Here is a 13,879-nt window from a genome sequence, read left to right as displayed (position 1 = left end):
TAATTCATAAGGACTATGACTCAAAGTTAAAGTAAAATCCATCAGCCTGATACAATAGCACACTTGTATTGTATTGTTTCCGATGCGGAGGTCAGGACGTAGTTCATCTTCTTCAGGAATCCATAAAGATGATGTATCTTAATATGAGTTTATCCTCCTTCCTTCCTGCCTCCCGGCCACAAGAATGGACTTTATTTGGACAATGCATTACGTCACGGCTACGCCGACGGGAACATAAACATTAAGACTTTTGGTAGACAGTTACATAACATTAGTATTCCACCAGCACCCTGACCTTCTACATAAAACACAACAACTACAATAAAACATAAACCGTTTTAATGCTGTTCCTTTTTATCATCAGCCGTCAGAGGCAGAGCGCCAAGAAGGAATTTGGCCTGATTACAGCTGCGTATTATGTGCTCAATGGTAGTTTATGGAATTATAATGGTAATAATAGATCTATGATGATCATTGCCTGCTCTCCACACAAGGGGCAAGGCATGAAACGGTTTTAATGGGATTGTTAAGTACCGCAACACTATGCATCAGTCCAAGAAACCGTCAGAACTTTCAAGGAACTGCTGCAGCCAACACGCGTTAATACTGTTTTAGGACCTTGTTCAAATCTATGGTAAATCAAATCTTAATGGAGCTAGGAATGGGATGCAAACTATTTTAAAACATACTTTAACGCAAATCCTCAACATTCTTTCCAAATACATTTGAAATTCAGATCCATAAAAGTTACTTCGTAGATCAAGTATTTCCTTGCATTATATCAAGGCATAACTATGGATGAACAGCATATGAAACAGGAAAAGTCAAACATATATTTAATTTTAAGTAATACATTAGCAATTTAAGTTATGTTAGTTTTCAAAATCAACTGAAGTACACCGAAATATATGGACACATGGGCATTCAAAGAGGGAAGCCATCCTAATTAAAGATAAGACAGATACACACCTTTTTCAACAGGAAAGCATTCATCATCCAAGTAAAAAACAGACTTTAACCATGACTGTCCCCCTGCTTCCGCTGGCTGCGATTAACACAGCGGACCCGAACCGGCTGATAGTTAGCATGCACAAGAGAACAACTCCATGCTATATTTACACTAAACCAGCTATAACTCACTAACCATAAATAATGAAACAAACTACAGCCCAGGACAGATTCCTCTGGACATGCACCAAACACAACGCGATACATACCCCCCCCCACCCCCTGTCCTGCTGTCCATCTAGAGTCCAGACCCTGACCTCGCCTCTCCGCCTCAGCCCCCCTTAGACCTACTCCTAGCTCAGGGTCCCGGACCGCGCACACACACACACACACACACACACACACACACACACACACACACGTCCAGACCTGGTCGCGTGTGCCCTGGTCCCCCTCTCCTCCGGGGGGGGCCATGCTTATGCACGCCTCCCCTCCCTCGGAGCGGCCCTCTGCATGGATGCACACTTGTGTGTGTTGAATTATTCACCCGGATTACGCAACGCGCGCACGTTCTCCACGTTCTCCGACAGACTCACACGACTGCCGCGTTGACGGGACGTATCCGGAGGTCCGAGACGGATACGCGCACGATTTTAAGAAGCGTTTCTTTTCCGCTATTCAATTCAAAACAGCCGTCGTCATTTCAGGCTACATGTTATGTTACGCTATACGTTACTCTTCACTTATTTCCACGAATTCAAAGCTGAAACTGTTTGTAATCTGGTCGCCATTTCACCCCTGGTGTGAGAAGAAAAAGAAGAAACATTGCAATGTTGACGAGTTTGACCATGCCTGCCTTACCGCGCGCTGCCGTTAGCCGAGGCCCCTCGTCCAGGTCTACCGCCAACCGGTCTGGTCCCCCACACCTCCTCTGTCCAGGGGTTGGCGACCCCCCCACCCTGGGGGTTCTACCGTACAGTCCTGACCTCTCGGCCCACCTGGGGTCTAGCACGCGGTCCTGACGTCCCGACCAGGTCCAACTGGGAGTTCAACGTGCGTTCCTGACCCCTTAGATCCTCCTGGGGGTCTGGCGTGCGACTGGCTGTGGTGGGGCCCCTGGGGGTCTAGGGTGCGGCGGGCTGCGCTGTGGCCCCTGCCTCCATGCTGCTGTCAGGCCAGAGAGAGCAGACTGACACACGGAGGCCGGCGGAGGGCCAGTCCCCGGCTCACTTCCTCCCAGCCATGGTTGCTAGGCGATTACTCCCTCCCACCGCCCTCTCTCCCTCTCTCTCTCTCTCTGGCTCTCCCTCTCTACTGCTCTCTCTTTATCTCCCTCTTTACACTCTCTACCTCTCTCTCTCTCTCTGGCTCTCCCTCTCTACTGCTCTCTCTTTATCTCCCTCTTTACACTCTCTACCTCTCTCTCTCTCTCTCTCTCTCTCTCTCTCTTCACTCTCTGTCCCTCTCTCTCTGGCTCTCCCTCTCTTTCTCCACACTCTCAAACTCTGTTTGTCTCTCTCTCTCTCTATTTCTCCCTCCCTACTCTCTGTCCCGCTCGCCCTAACTCTCTTGCGCTCATTTTCTCTCTCTCTCTCTCTCTCTCCACTCACACTATCTATATCTCTCTACCTCTCTTGCTCTCCTTTTCTTTATCTTTCTCTACCTCTCTTTACTGCTCTTTGCTTATTTCTGTCTCCCTCTCTTTTGCTGCCCCACCAGGTCTTTCTACCTCTCTCTCTCTCTCTCTCTCTCTCTCTCTCTCATCACCATCTCTCTCTCTCTCTCTCTCTCTCTCTCTCTCTCTCTCTCTCTCGCATCACCCTCTCTCTCTCTCTCTCTCTCTCATCACCCTCTCTCTCTCTCTCTCTCTCTCTCTCTCTCTCTCTCTCTCTCTCTCTCTCTCGCATCACCCTCTCTCTCTCTCTCTCTCTCATCACCCTCTCTCTCTCTCTCTCTCTCATCACCCTCTCATCACCCTCTCTATCTCTCTCTCCATAAAATACAAATATGACTCTTTACTTCAATATTTTACCTGAACAGTATCTACCAGACCACTTTTACCCATCCGTTTCCATTTCCTCTTAGTCCAACGCCCCTGTGTGTTGTAACGTGTGTGACCTGGCGTATGTGGTCTGCATGTGATGTGACGTTACACATGTACAGTATGTGCTGTTGCACGTGATGTGCCGTTACATCTGTATGTGATGTGACGTTACATATGTATGTAGCATGTGGAGTGGCGTTACATTTGTATGTGCTGTTGTATGTGACGTGGCGTTACATCTGTAAGTGATGTTGCATTACATGTATGATGTGGCGTTACATCTGCATGTGACCTCATGTTACATCTGAATGTGATGTTGCATTACGCATGTGATGTCCCGTTACATCTGTATGTGAGTTGGCGTGACATCTGCCCGTGCTGTTGCATTTGACGTGGCGCTACATATATGATGTGGTGTTACATCTCTATGTGCTGTTGCATTACATGTATGATGTGGCGTTAGGTATGTGAGGACCAGGGCTCCTGCCTCCGTTCACATTAAGCCTCTCCCCTCTGCCGAGGCCCTTTTATCTCTGACCTTGTTAGTGATCACAGACTCACAGGACAGCTGCGTTCTAAACTCGTCGTGTCCTTAAAGGGATATGCAGGGATATCTGCCTGTCTTACACAGATTCAGACGTTGTTTGATTCAAAATTCAAAACATTATGCATCCAGAAGGGGAGTAAACTGGGTTAGCTTTGAGTTAGCCGTCTCCGTTGACACGCAGGGAAACAGTAGCCTAGCCCCTGTTCATGTGAGGGGAATCCACTTTGATGGTGATATCACCGTAACACATTGCCATGGACCCTCTCTTTGGCAGAATTATTTTCTCTGCAATACAGTCTCTCGTACTTTTTTACCTCATATGAATCAGTATTAGGAAGCTTTTAAATCGTAGCAATCCTTTTTCTTTTCATACATTCATACACGATGAATTACAGACGCATTTTTTAAATTCAGATCTCAGGTAAGGATCCGTACGACTTGACGTAACTAATCCATCGAGTAGATTATGCGCCCGGTGGGACGCCATGTTGAAAGGGCACGAGGTACCGTGGAAAACACGGCACTGGGCCAGGGATCGGGGGGGGGAGCAGGTGTGGATCAATGTGGATCTGAATCCCTCCAGTCCTCCGCCACTCAGCAGCACACAGCCCAGCTGCTTGGGAACCCAACAAACGCCCTGATTACCAGAACGCAAAGGGAACTAATGGCACATAGAAACCACAGCTTGTGCTCGGGAGAGGGAAATGCATGTGCTTTAAACATGACCCCTCACTCTGTTTTGAGGCATGGATTTTTTTTGTAAACGTGCACAAAAATAAAAATGAAATGACAGTCGTTTGACAAAGACTTCCGTCGCAGAATTGTTTTAGAATGGTCTGCTACTGTAAGAATTGACATAACTTAAATATGCATCATTCACACATTCTCTGCTTCGTGTTACAACTGTCTGCGTATCACCTGGTGTCGCCAATGAGACGAATTGGATGTCTTGTGTATGGAGATATTCTGAGAAACACTGTGGAAGATATAAGATATCTTGACACAACATGGTGGCTAATGTACACGCACTGCGTTTGTGCTCTGTCCTCCAGGAATATGTTGGCGTGTTCCCATGGAAAGCCATCTATCTTGAGCTTCACGGATAATGCAACGGATCACATTGAACTCTTTTTCTAAGTGATGTAATTACGACATCATTGATTGAATCACAGCGCAGTCCACTTGACTACAGGAGGCCTAACCATGAAACAATGTTCAGTACACTCACTGGCATTAGTTCATGACATTATGGAGCTCCTAAATGCTAAACGCTGTGCGTACAGGTATTAATAAAGTGTTACGGCAATTTGTTCATTGACCAGTTTATATTTTCCTTTCCTCTTCTGGCTACATTCCAGACTTCTGAGTAATAGATAAGGAAATAAACAGCAGCACTGTTGATGCTAATCTTGCTACTCTTCCCCTGCGTGTGTGTGTGTTTATGTGTGCATCCACGCGTGTGCATTTATGTGTTTGTGTGTGTGTGTGTGTGTGTGTGTGTGTGTGTGTGTGTGTGTGTGTGTGTGTGTGTGTGTGTGTGTGCGTGTGTGTATCCGCTGTGCACTGGGAAGGAATCTGGCTCGCTTTTGCCTATAGCTCTAGAATTATGAAGGACCCCCCCTCCCTAGTCACACACACACACACACACACGCACACGCACACACACACACACACACACACACACACACACACACACACACACACACACACACACACACACACACACACACACACATTTACACACATGCTCAGACCCTAGAGGCCACACACTGAGTCTCTGCCACTTCCTGTTCATCGGCTCTCTCTACTGACTGCCCATCAGGGAGCCTGCAGGACCCCCTCCTCCTACACCTCCTCCTCCTCCTCCTCCCCACCCACCTCCTCCTACACCTCCTCCCCCTCCTCCTCCTCCTACACCTCCTCCTCCTCCTCCTCCCCACCCACCTCCTCATACACCTCCTCCCCCTCCTCCACCTCATACACCTTCTCCTCCTCCTCATACACCTCCTCCTCTTCCTCATGCACCTCCCCCTCCTCCTCATACACTTCCCCCTCCTCCTCCTCCTCCTCCTCCACCTCCACCTCCTCATCCACCTCCTCCTCCTCATCCACCACCTCCTCTTCCTCATACACCTCCTCCTCCTCATACACCTCCTCCTCCTCCTCCTCCTCCTCATACACCTCCTCCTCCTCCTCATACACCTCCTCCTCCTCCTCATACACCTCCTCTCCATCCTCTTCCTCATACACCTCGTCCTCCTCCTCATACACCTCCTCCTCTTCCCTCACATCACCCCTCCTCCTCCTCCATATACACCCCCTCCTCCTCCTCATACACCTCCTCATACACCTCACCCTCCTCCTCCTCATACACCTCCTCCTCCTCATCCACCTCCTCCTCTTCCTCATACACCTCCTCCTCCTCCTCATCCACCTCCTCCTCTTCCTCCTCCTCCTCCTCCTCATACCCCTCCTCCTCCTCCTCCTCCTCCTCCCCCTCCTCCTCCTCATCCAACTCCTCCTCCTCCCTCACATCACCCCTCCACCCCAACCGGTCAGCGGGCAGACCTCCAGCTGGAACACACACCACCGGGAGAGAGCTCCAGCGTTGCTCTGTAAGCCCGCCCTTTCGCCAGCGCCCTGCCTCTGAACAACCTGCCGCAGTAAAGGGGTAACGTCCCCTCACACTTGCAGTCACTGCGCTGACGTGACCTTTGAGGGACGCGGTTGTTTGTGTTTTGGAGTTGTCAGGGGAGACCAATCCGCCATGAGAGACACACGAGTGTGGAGGGGTTTTATTCCCTAAAACAAGAACAAGGTAGACCAAAATGTAAACGGGGAACCCAACATAAAATAAAAGGGTTAAACAACTGACTGCCTGTGTGTGTGTGTGTGTGTGTGTGGGTGTGTGTGTGTTCGTGTGTGTGTGGGTGTGTGTGTGTGTGTGTGTGTGTGTGTGTGTGTGTGTGATTGCAACAGCTCTCCTCCCCGGGAGTCTCCATCTTAGCAGCAGCCAGACACAGGAAACAAAGATATGATGAGGAGATCTGAGTTTGTGTGTGCGTGTGCGTGCGTGTGCGTGCGTGTGTGCGCGCATGTGCTTGTGCGTGTGAGTAGATTTGTTATGCAAGCATTCACGGACCAGAGTCATTTGTGAGCAGTCATGGACAGATAGGAAATGTAAGGGTCTGATAGGTTGGGAATAAAACATAAAATATGTATGCATAAAGAGTCATTAAAATGTCTCGGTATCTATAGAGAGATGTTTTTATGACTATGGAGTATAGAGATGTTTTAATGGCTTCCCACACATTGTGTCTCCGCGCCAGTTACGTATGCAATGCCTGAGAGCACAATAAATGATAAAGTTATGCCTGTTATCTCTGTGTTAAAACCCATAAAAGACTGCGGAAGAATAACATAAAAAAAAGTTCCACATATGAAAGTGTGTTTGTGGGCATAGCCCATGAAACCTTTCTGAAGTCTTTGAGCTGGAGATTAAAATGTGTGTGGGGAAATATGAGTGTGAAGTGAATAATCCTCTCGTCATCATTAAAAAGAGATCCATGCTGTCTGGGTTGCCCAGGCCCGGTGGTTCCAAACAGTCTTCCTCCTCTGTAGGAGGACTTTGCTTTCCTCCTCCAGGAAATGGAGGTGCAGGAGGTGTAGGACGGTGTACCCCACGTTCAGACTGTGTCCAAAGCTCAGCCTCAGCTCTGAACCCCAAGTCTAAACCGAGACTCTAAACCCAGACTCTAAACCCAGACTCTAAACCCAGACTCTAAACCCAGACTCTGAATCCAGACTCTAAACCCAGACTCTGAATCCAGACTCTGAACCCAGACTCTAAACCACGACTTCAAACCCCGACTCTAAACCCAGACTCTAAACCCAGACTCTAAACCACGACTCTGAATCCAGACTCCAAACCACGACTCTAAACCCAGACTCTGAATCCAGACTCTGAACCCAGACTCTGAACCCAGACTCTAAACCCAGACTCTGAATCCAGACTCTAAACCCAGACTCTAAACCCAGACTCTAAACCCAAACTCTAAACCAAGACTGTAAACCCAGACTCTAAACCCAGACTCCAAACCCAGACTCCAAACCCAGACTCTAAACCCAGACTCTAAACCCAGACTCTAAACCCAGACTCCAAACCTTCACTATAACCCCCACGTTACGACCGGTCCTCCAAACAGTCAATAAATATTCTGGATATTTTCAGTGTTTTAAATATTCAAATCATGAATCATTAACACAGCTGGTAAGAAGTGTGATGACGCGTCAATCTCTTCACATAACAACCACCGCCTTCAACATCCAGCCGTCGCCGTCATCATTGCGGCCATAATGTGACAGGGAAGCGGGTAAATCAGTCTGTTTCAGTACAGACTGCAGCCGGGATACGTTGTGTTTCATGAGCCGAGTATAACAACAGCCGAGGCGGACGCACTGATTGGTGGATGGACCCGGTCCTCAGAGTATCATCGGTAGAGGCCTGCCCCATAGTCGCGTAAACAACAAAGTCAATGTCGTGGTGTGAATTATAGACAATACTTCCGGAGGAGTTAACGCAGCTCACAGACAGCAAAGAGGAGATGAACACCAGCCGTTTTTAAACGCCCTGACTTGTAGCCTATACATTAATGAAGGACAGTTGTCCAATAGAAACACTAATTGACGAAGAAAGAGGAGAGAGAGAGACCTGTGATCGTTATTCTGTTGCATTCACAACACTTGGAAGGAATTTACCGCCAGATTCAAGTGAACAAATGTTCTAAGAAAGAAAATATAGAAATATAAATATCTACATGGTTAATATAACCAAAATACGAGTACCATAGATTGGACTAAAAGTTTTCGCAAAAATATATATTAAATAAAGCAGAATTAAAAAATATATATTCATATAAAAAAGGGTAAATAAAACAAGAAAGAGAACCCCAAATAGTCGTAAGAGAACCGTAATGTCAGAGTTATCCTGAGCCCTGATCTGATATAAAGACCGGGCCGGTATTGAGACACAGACACAGGCCAGAGACCCCCTCCTCGGCACACCCTGGGGCGCACCGGAACCAGACCTCCTGATATAGGAGGACAGCCCTGCTCAAAGGCTGCAGCAGTAAAACAGCGAGAGCGGCTCTTTACCAGCGTGACTTACAACTCAAGTCACGGGTTTGTGGCCCGGACGTTGGTTGATGCTGATCTCTGCATCCGTTAATCGTAAAACACTGTAGTAGTGTTAATGTTTTCATACGCACATGGCTCAGGTAAGTACCAGGTTTATTACCAGTTTTACATTTTGAGTTTCAAAAAATGCCACGCCCACAATCAGATGAGCTTAGATGGTACCTCTGTGTTTCCATCTTCAAAATGGTTGCAAAAAAACGAGTTAGATTTGGAATTTCCAATTGAAATGTTGTTTATATGTACTTGTATACGCCTTAAATCATTATTATCATCATTAACGTTATAAAGAGTTCCGTCAATAAAAATATGTATTTTGTGACCCTGCAGCACCATCTAGTGGAGCATGCCGGCTCATGCTGGCAGGAGCCAGCGAAATGTCATGCAGAAAATATAAAGTTAACTAAAGAGTTCAGACTTTAGTTAACAAGGCCCCTTCCGCACAGCCCGGCTTCTTGGTTACACTTACAACCCATAATCAATAATACAATAAGGTTTAAAGCGCTGACTGACCACAGTGAGTTAAACAGCACTCTCAGCAGAGCTGAAACCACAGGGGTATGAATAATAAAGACCAACAGGACACAGTATTACACACTGTACAATTTACGCATTGCTCTCAGGTTGTTAAGACACTGTAAGTTATATAAATATCTGTATTTCCTCTGTCAATTATCCATAATTCTATTACCGTGAATGTATAATTATCCCTAATGCGTTTCATAATGTATACATTGTGAACTAGGCTATTTGCATGCAAAAAACATTTTGGTAAAGAAAAGCAAATCATATAGGAAACTTTCGAAGCCCAAACCCATGTTTCAGCCGAAATATGAACGCTATAGCATTCAAAGAAAATGTGCTTTGGTCTGAGAGTTCTAAGAAGGGGGAGTTCTTATCGCCATGGTTACAGCCCAAACCAAATTTGCTCCAATTTGTTTTTTAAGCTTTAGCCAAAGTAGTTTTAATGTAGCATCAGTGTGAGCGTGGCCTGTTGGGCGTGTCTGTTCAGGCCTGAAGCCAAAAGTGATCAGCCTGTCACTCAGCCCCCCCCCCCACCCACCCACCCCGACAGAGGAACAGCCTGTCACTCACTCCCAACAAAGGAACAGCCTGTCACTCACCCCTCATAAAGGAACAGCCTGTCATTCACCCCCCCATAGGGTAACAGCCTGTCACTCACCCCTCATAAAGGAACAGCCTGTCACTCACCCCTCATAAAGAAACAGCCTGTCATTCACCCCCCCATAGGGTAACAGCCTGTCACTCACCCCCCATAAAGGAACAGCCTGTCACTCACCCCTCATAAAGGAACAGCCTGTCACTCACCCCCCCATAGGGGAACAGCCTGTCACTCACCCCTCATAAAGGAACAGCCTGTCACTCACCCCTCATAAAGAAACAGCCTGTCATTCACCCCCCCATAGGGTAACAGCCTGTCACTCACCCCCCATAAAGGAACAGCCTGTCACTCACCCCTCATAAAGGAACAGCCTGTCACTCACCCCCCCATAGGGGAACAGCCTGTCACTCACCCCTCATAAAGGAACAGCCTGTCACTCACCCCTCATAAAGGAACAGCCTGTCACTCACCCCCCCATAGGGGAACAGCCTGTCACTCACCCCTCATAAAGGAACAGCCTGTCACTCACCCCCCCATAGGGGAACAGCCTGTCACTCACCCCTCATAAAGGAACAGCCTGTCACTCACCCCTCATAAAGGAACAGCCTGCCCCAGCCCTCCCCCCATAAAGGATCAGCCTGTCACTCACCCCCCACAGACACCTGAAGTCTGTCTGTCCGAGGCGTAGCAGCTCGCTGGTCTCCCGGGTGACGATGGTGGCGTGGCGCGGCCGGTCGTCAAGGACCGACTCCCCGAACGCCGTCCCGGCACCCAGCGTGCAGATGGTGACCGCATCCTAGGACAGAGAACCAGGTGAGGGCCGGAACCAGGTGAGGGCCGAGAACCAGGTGAGGGCCCTGAACCAGGTGAGGGCCGGGAACCAGGTGAGGGCCGGAACCAGGTGAGGGCCGGAACCGGTTGAGGGCCAGGACCAGGTGAGGGCCACAACGAGGTGAGGACCAGGTGAGTGTCAGAACCAGGTGAGGGCCAGAACCAGGTAAGGGCCCAGAAACAGGTGAGAGCCAGAACCAGGTGAGGGTCAGAACCAGGTGAGTGCCCAGAACCAGGTGAGGGTCAGAACCAGGTGAGTGCCCAGAACCAGGTGAGTGCCCAGAACCAGGTGAGGGTCAGAACCAGGTGAAGGCCCCTCCCTCCATCTTTCAGGACCCAGGGACCCCCAAGAAGGACATGCTGATAAATGGACTGCATTTATACAGAGCTTTCCTAACCATTGGCCACTCAAAGCGCTTTACAATTTTTCCCAACATCCACCCACCCATGCACACAGTCACACATTCACACACCGACGGCAGTGTGAAGCATGCAAGGCAAAAGCCGGCGCTCGGGAGCAGTCAGGGTGAGGTGTTTCGCACAGCCGGGGATCAAACTAGCAACCTTTCGATTACCAGCAAACCCGCTCTACCTCCTGAGCCACATGCCGCCCTGACAACATAGTGACGCGCCCTGCTAGAGCTTAGGGGTCTTGGTTGTAACCCTCCCTCTCAAGGTCTTCAAGGGTAGAGAGAGTCACTCTAAGCATTTTTGTTATCGAGATAAATTATGGAATTATGGAAGGAATTATGCTGATCGGCGGTATGGGAATGCTAACTGTATAGACGGGATAAACACTCCACAAAGCTCACCCTTATCTTACATCTTATTTTAAATCTCATATCCAGGGGATTATAAGGTCTACTGGAGAATCTGACGGCACAGTATTGGCATTTTCTTTGCAAACGTGTACAGGATGGCTAAAAGATCGATCATACCTATTGATCGGCGGGAGGAAGAGTCGCAGTCGCCCTATCGATTCCCAAACCTCGGGGGAAATTAGGTCATACCTGGTGATTCGCTGTTTCCGACACCTTAACGTCCAACGAACCCGACAGCACCGCGTACCAACTGGTACCGATGTCTCCCTGGCGATACACTGGGGAAATAACCCATAAACACACAAAAAACATCATGCATATGTCAACCTAACGAGGCTTTGATGATTTAGGTTTTATGCTTTACTCAGATTTGTAACAATGTCTTGTTTTTTGTTATAATCAGACAGAAATAGATAGATGTAGATCACATCACCCACTCAAAAACAGCACATGCATAACAGCTCAGCTCTACGAGTGAACACCTACACGTGATGCCTCTCTCCAGGTATTCGTAGAACCCCCGCAGACATATCTGCTGCAGAACACTTGGGTGGAACCTCTCAAAGGCCTTGAGGTTCCGCAGCCGCGCCAGGATGACGTCCACATCTTCTCTGGACCGCTCTGTGGGCCTGCAGGGAAGGAGGAGAAGATGTTTGGGACGAGGGATTCATGCGAGTAACGGGATTATTATCGTCTGATTGACTCGAAAAAACGAATTAGCCTAATTAATGGTACCATCCAGCAGATGGCGCTACAGTGAATTCACCTATAGGCAATTTGCATCAATCTGTTGTATATGCCATGGCGGACAGCGAAAAACATGTGTGAGTCTTCTTTCTTTAAAGAGTCATAATAGGCTTTAAACATCGTATCGGCATTTCGAACTCGTTGGATTATTGTATCGTGAGGTCCCTGCCGATTCCTGTCCCTAGTGAGAGATGCGGTTAATATTGTTTTTTCTCTCATCACTTTCCAAAGAAAGTCTGTCACACAAACAATTACATAAGATGAACAAAAACAAAATTTCAGGGAAATATGAAATATACAATCTTGGCATGCCATCATATATCACTAGTGCATTTCTGCATTGAAACCAGAATGGATGTTAACATTAAATATGAATGCTGCATTTAAAAATGTATTTAGTTTGGTCAAGAGGTGCAAATCATCCTCTGCGTCAGTCTCCAGCGCCGGATCAGAGGGTGTAAACACACCTGGCCAGTCCTCTAATGTTTAAAGGTGGTGTACTTTGAACCGGTGGGAGGGCTATTCCTCTTATCTAGACCCTCCCTTCTTTCTCACAAAGACACATATAGAGGGCCTATTAGGCCTTGTTTAAAACACCTAAGGACACGTGAGGAGTATTCAACGGATCGACAGTGAGAATTAAAACATTCTTAAATAATGATTATTCAACGGTCACATAAAAAATCCCGCTATAAAGCCGTTAGTCTGACTGCCTTTTGGTGTGAGGATTGATTTGACAGACAAGCCACAGCCTTCTGGATTAGTCACTGGATTTACACTATGCTTCTCAGCAATATGAGAATATTTTGAGAAAATCAAATTAAATAATGAATCCAAGGCTAATAAAACTACATTTGTCAAATGAATATAACCCAGACTCTCTCTCTCTCTCTCTCTCTCTCGATATACACACACACACATATATATATATATATATATATATATATATATATATATATATATATATATATATATATATATATATATACTGTCATAACGTTATATTCTTCAGACAGTATCGCTAACAGGCTTTAAATTGCTTCGACAATATTTAGGCTATAGGTTTACCTGCCTTTGTCTTAATATGGTAATAATCCCATGAAGGTGCACCTCAATGTATTATCAACTATTGCAAAAAGTACTTTATTTACTTCCCATCGTAATACATACACCTTTCAACCAGTTTAACATCCTGATCCAGACTAGAGCGATATGCACACATGATGCTGATGCACGGTGCGGGCTCCTGACTGTGGCCACAGCCATCTGACTCCGCTGTGCAGCATGTCCCTTCGTCAAGGAGTTCCCAAACGCTTGGGAACCACATCATGGCTCAATATTGGCCATGTAAACACTAAAGCCTATTTGTCATAGTTTAGGAAGTATTTTAACCCAGAAAACTGCGCGGTGCATCGAAACTAGGATTATTCCAGGTATAAATCACACACCATCCTCCCTGGACTAGATGGCGAGTGTCGTAGCCTATGATACGAAAACTATGAGTGACAAGAGACATATGCACTAGGTGTCATGCTTGAGTGTAGGATTTACCTCTTATCTAGACATATGATCCACCCGGCAGACGCAGACGAATGGGAAGAAGTGTGCGCGGCAACCATCGTCGG

General features: G+C 47.3%; 1 protein-coding gene across 1 annotated transcript in view; it reads right to left on the bottom strand.

Annotated features, from left to right (window-relative positions):
* rapgef4a (Rap guanine nucleotide exchange factor 4a) overlaps nt 1–13,879 on the bottom strand; it is a 38,333-nt gene extending 24,454 nt beyond the window's left edge. The window contains exons 1-4 of the mRNA XM_079733676.1: nt 13,806–13,879; nt 11,994–12,136; nt 11,697–11,785; nt 10,505–10,651 (exon numbers count right to left, since the gene is read on the bottom strand). Of these exons, the coding sequence (XP_079589802.1) occupies nt 10,505–10,651; nt 11,697–11,785; nt 11,994–12,136; nt 13,806–13,873 (447 nt within the window). The 5' untranslated portion in view covers nt 13,874–13,879. The remainder of the gene's footprint in view (nt 1–10,504; nt 10,652–11,696; nt 11,786–11,993; nt 12,137–13,805) is intronic.

This window comes from Pollachius pollachius (genome assembly GCF_949987615.1).
Source record: "Pollachius pollachius genome assembly, chromosome: 3".
Taxonomy (NCBI): domain Eukaryota; kingdom Metazoa; phylum Chordata; class Actinopteri; order Gadiformes; family Gadidae; genus Pollachius; species Pollachius pollachius.
The sequence above is the reverse complement of the archived record's forward strand: the minus strand, read 5'-3'. Positions and strand labels throughout refer to the sequence as shown.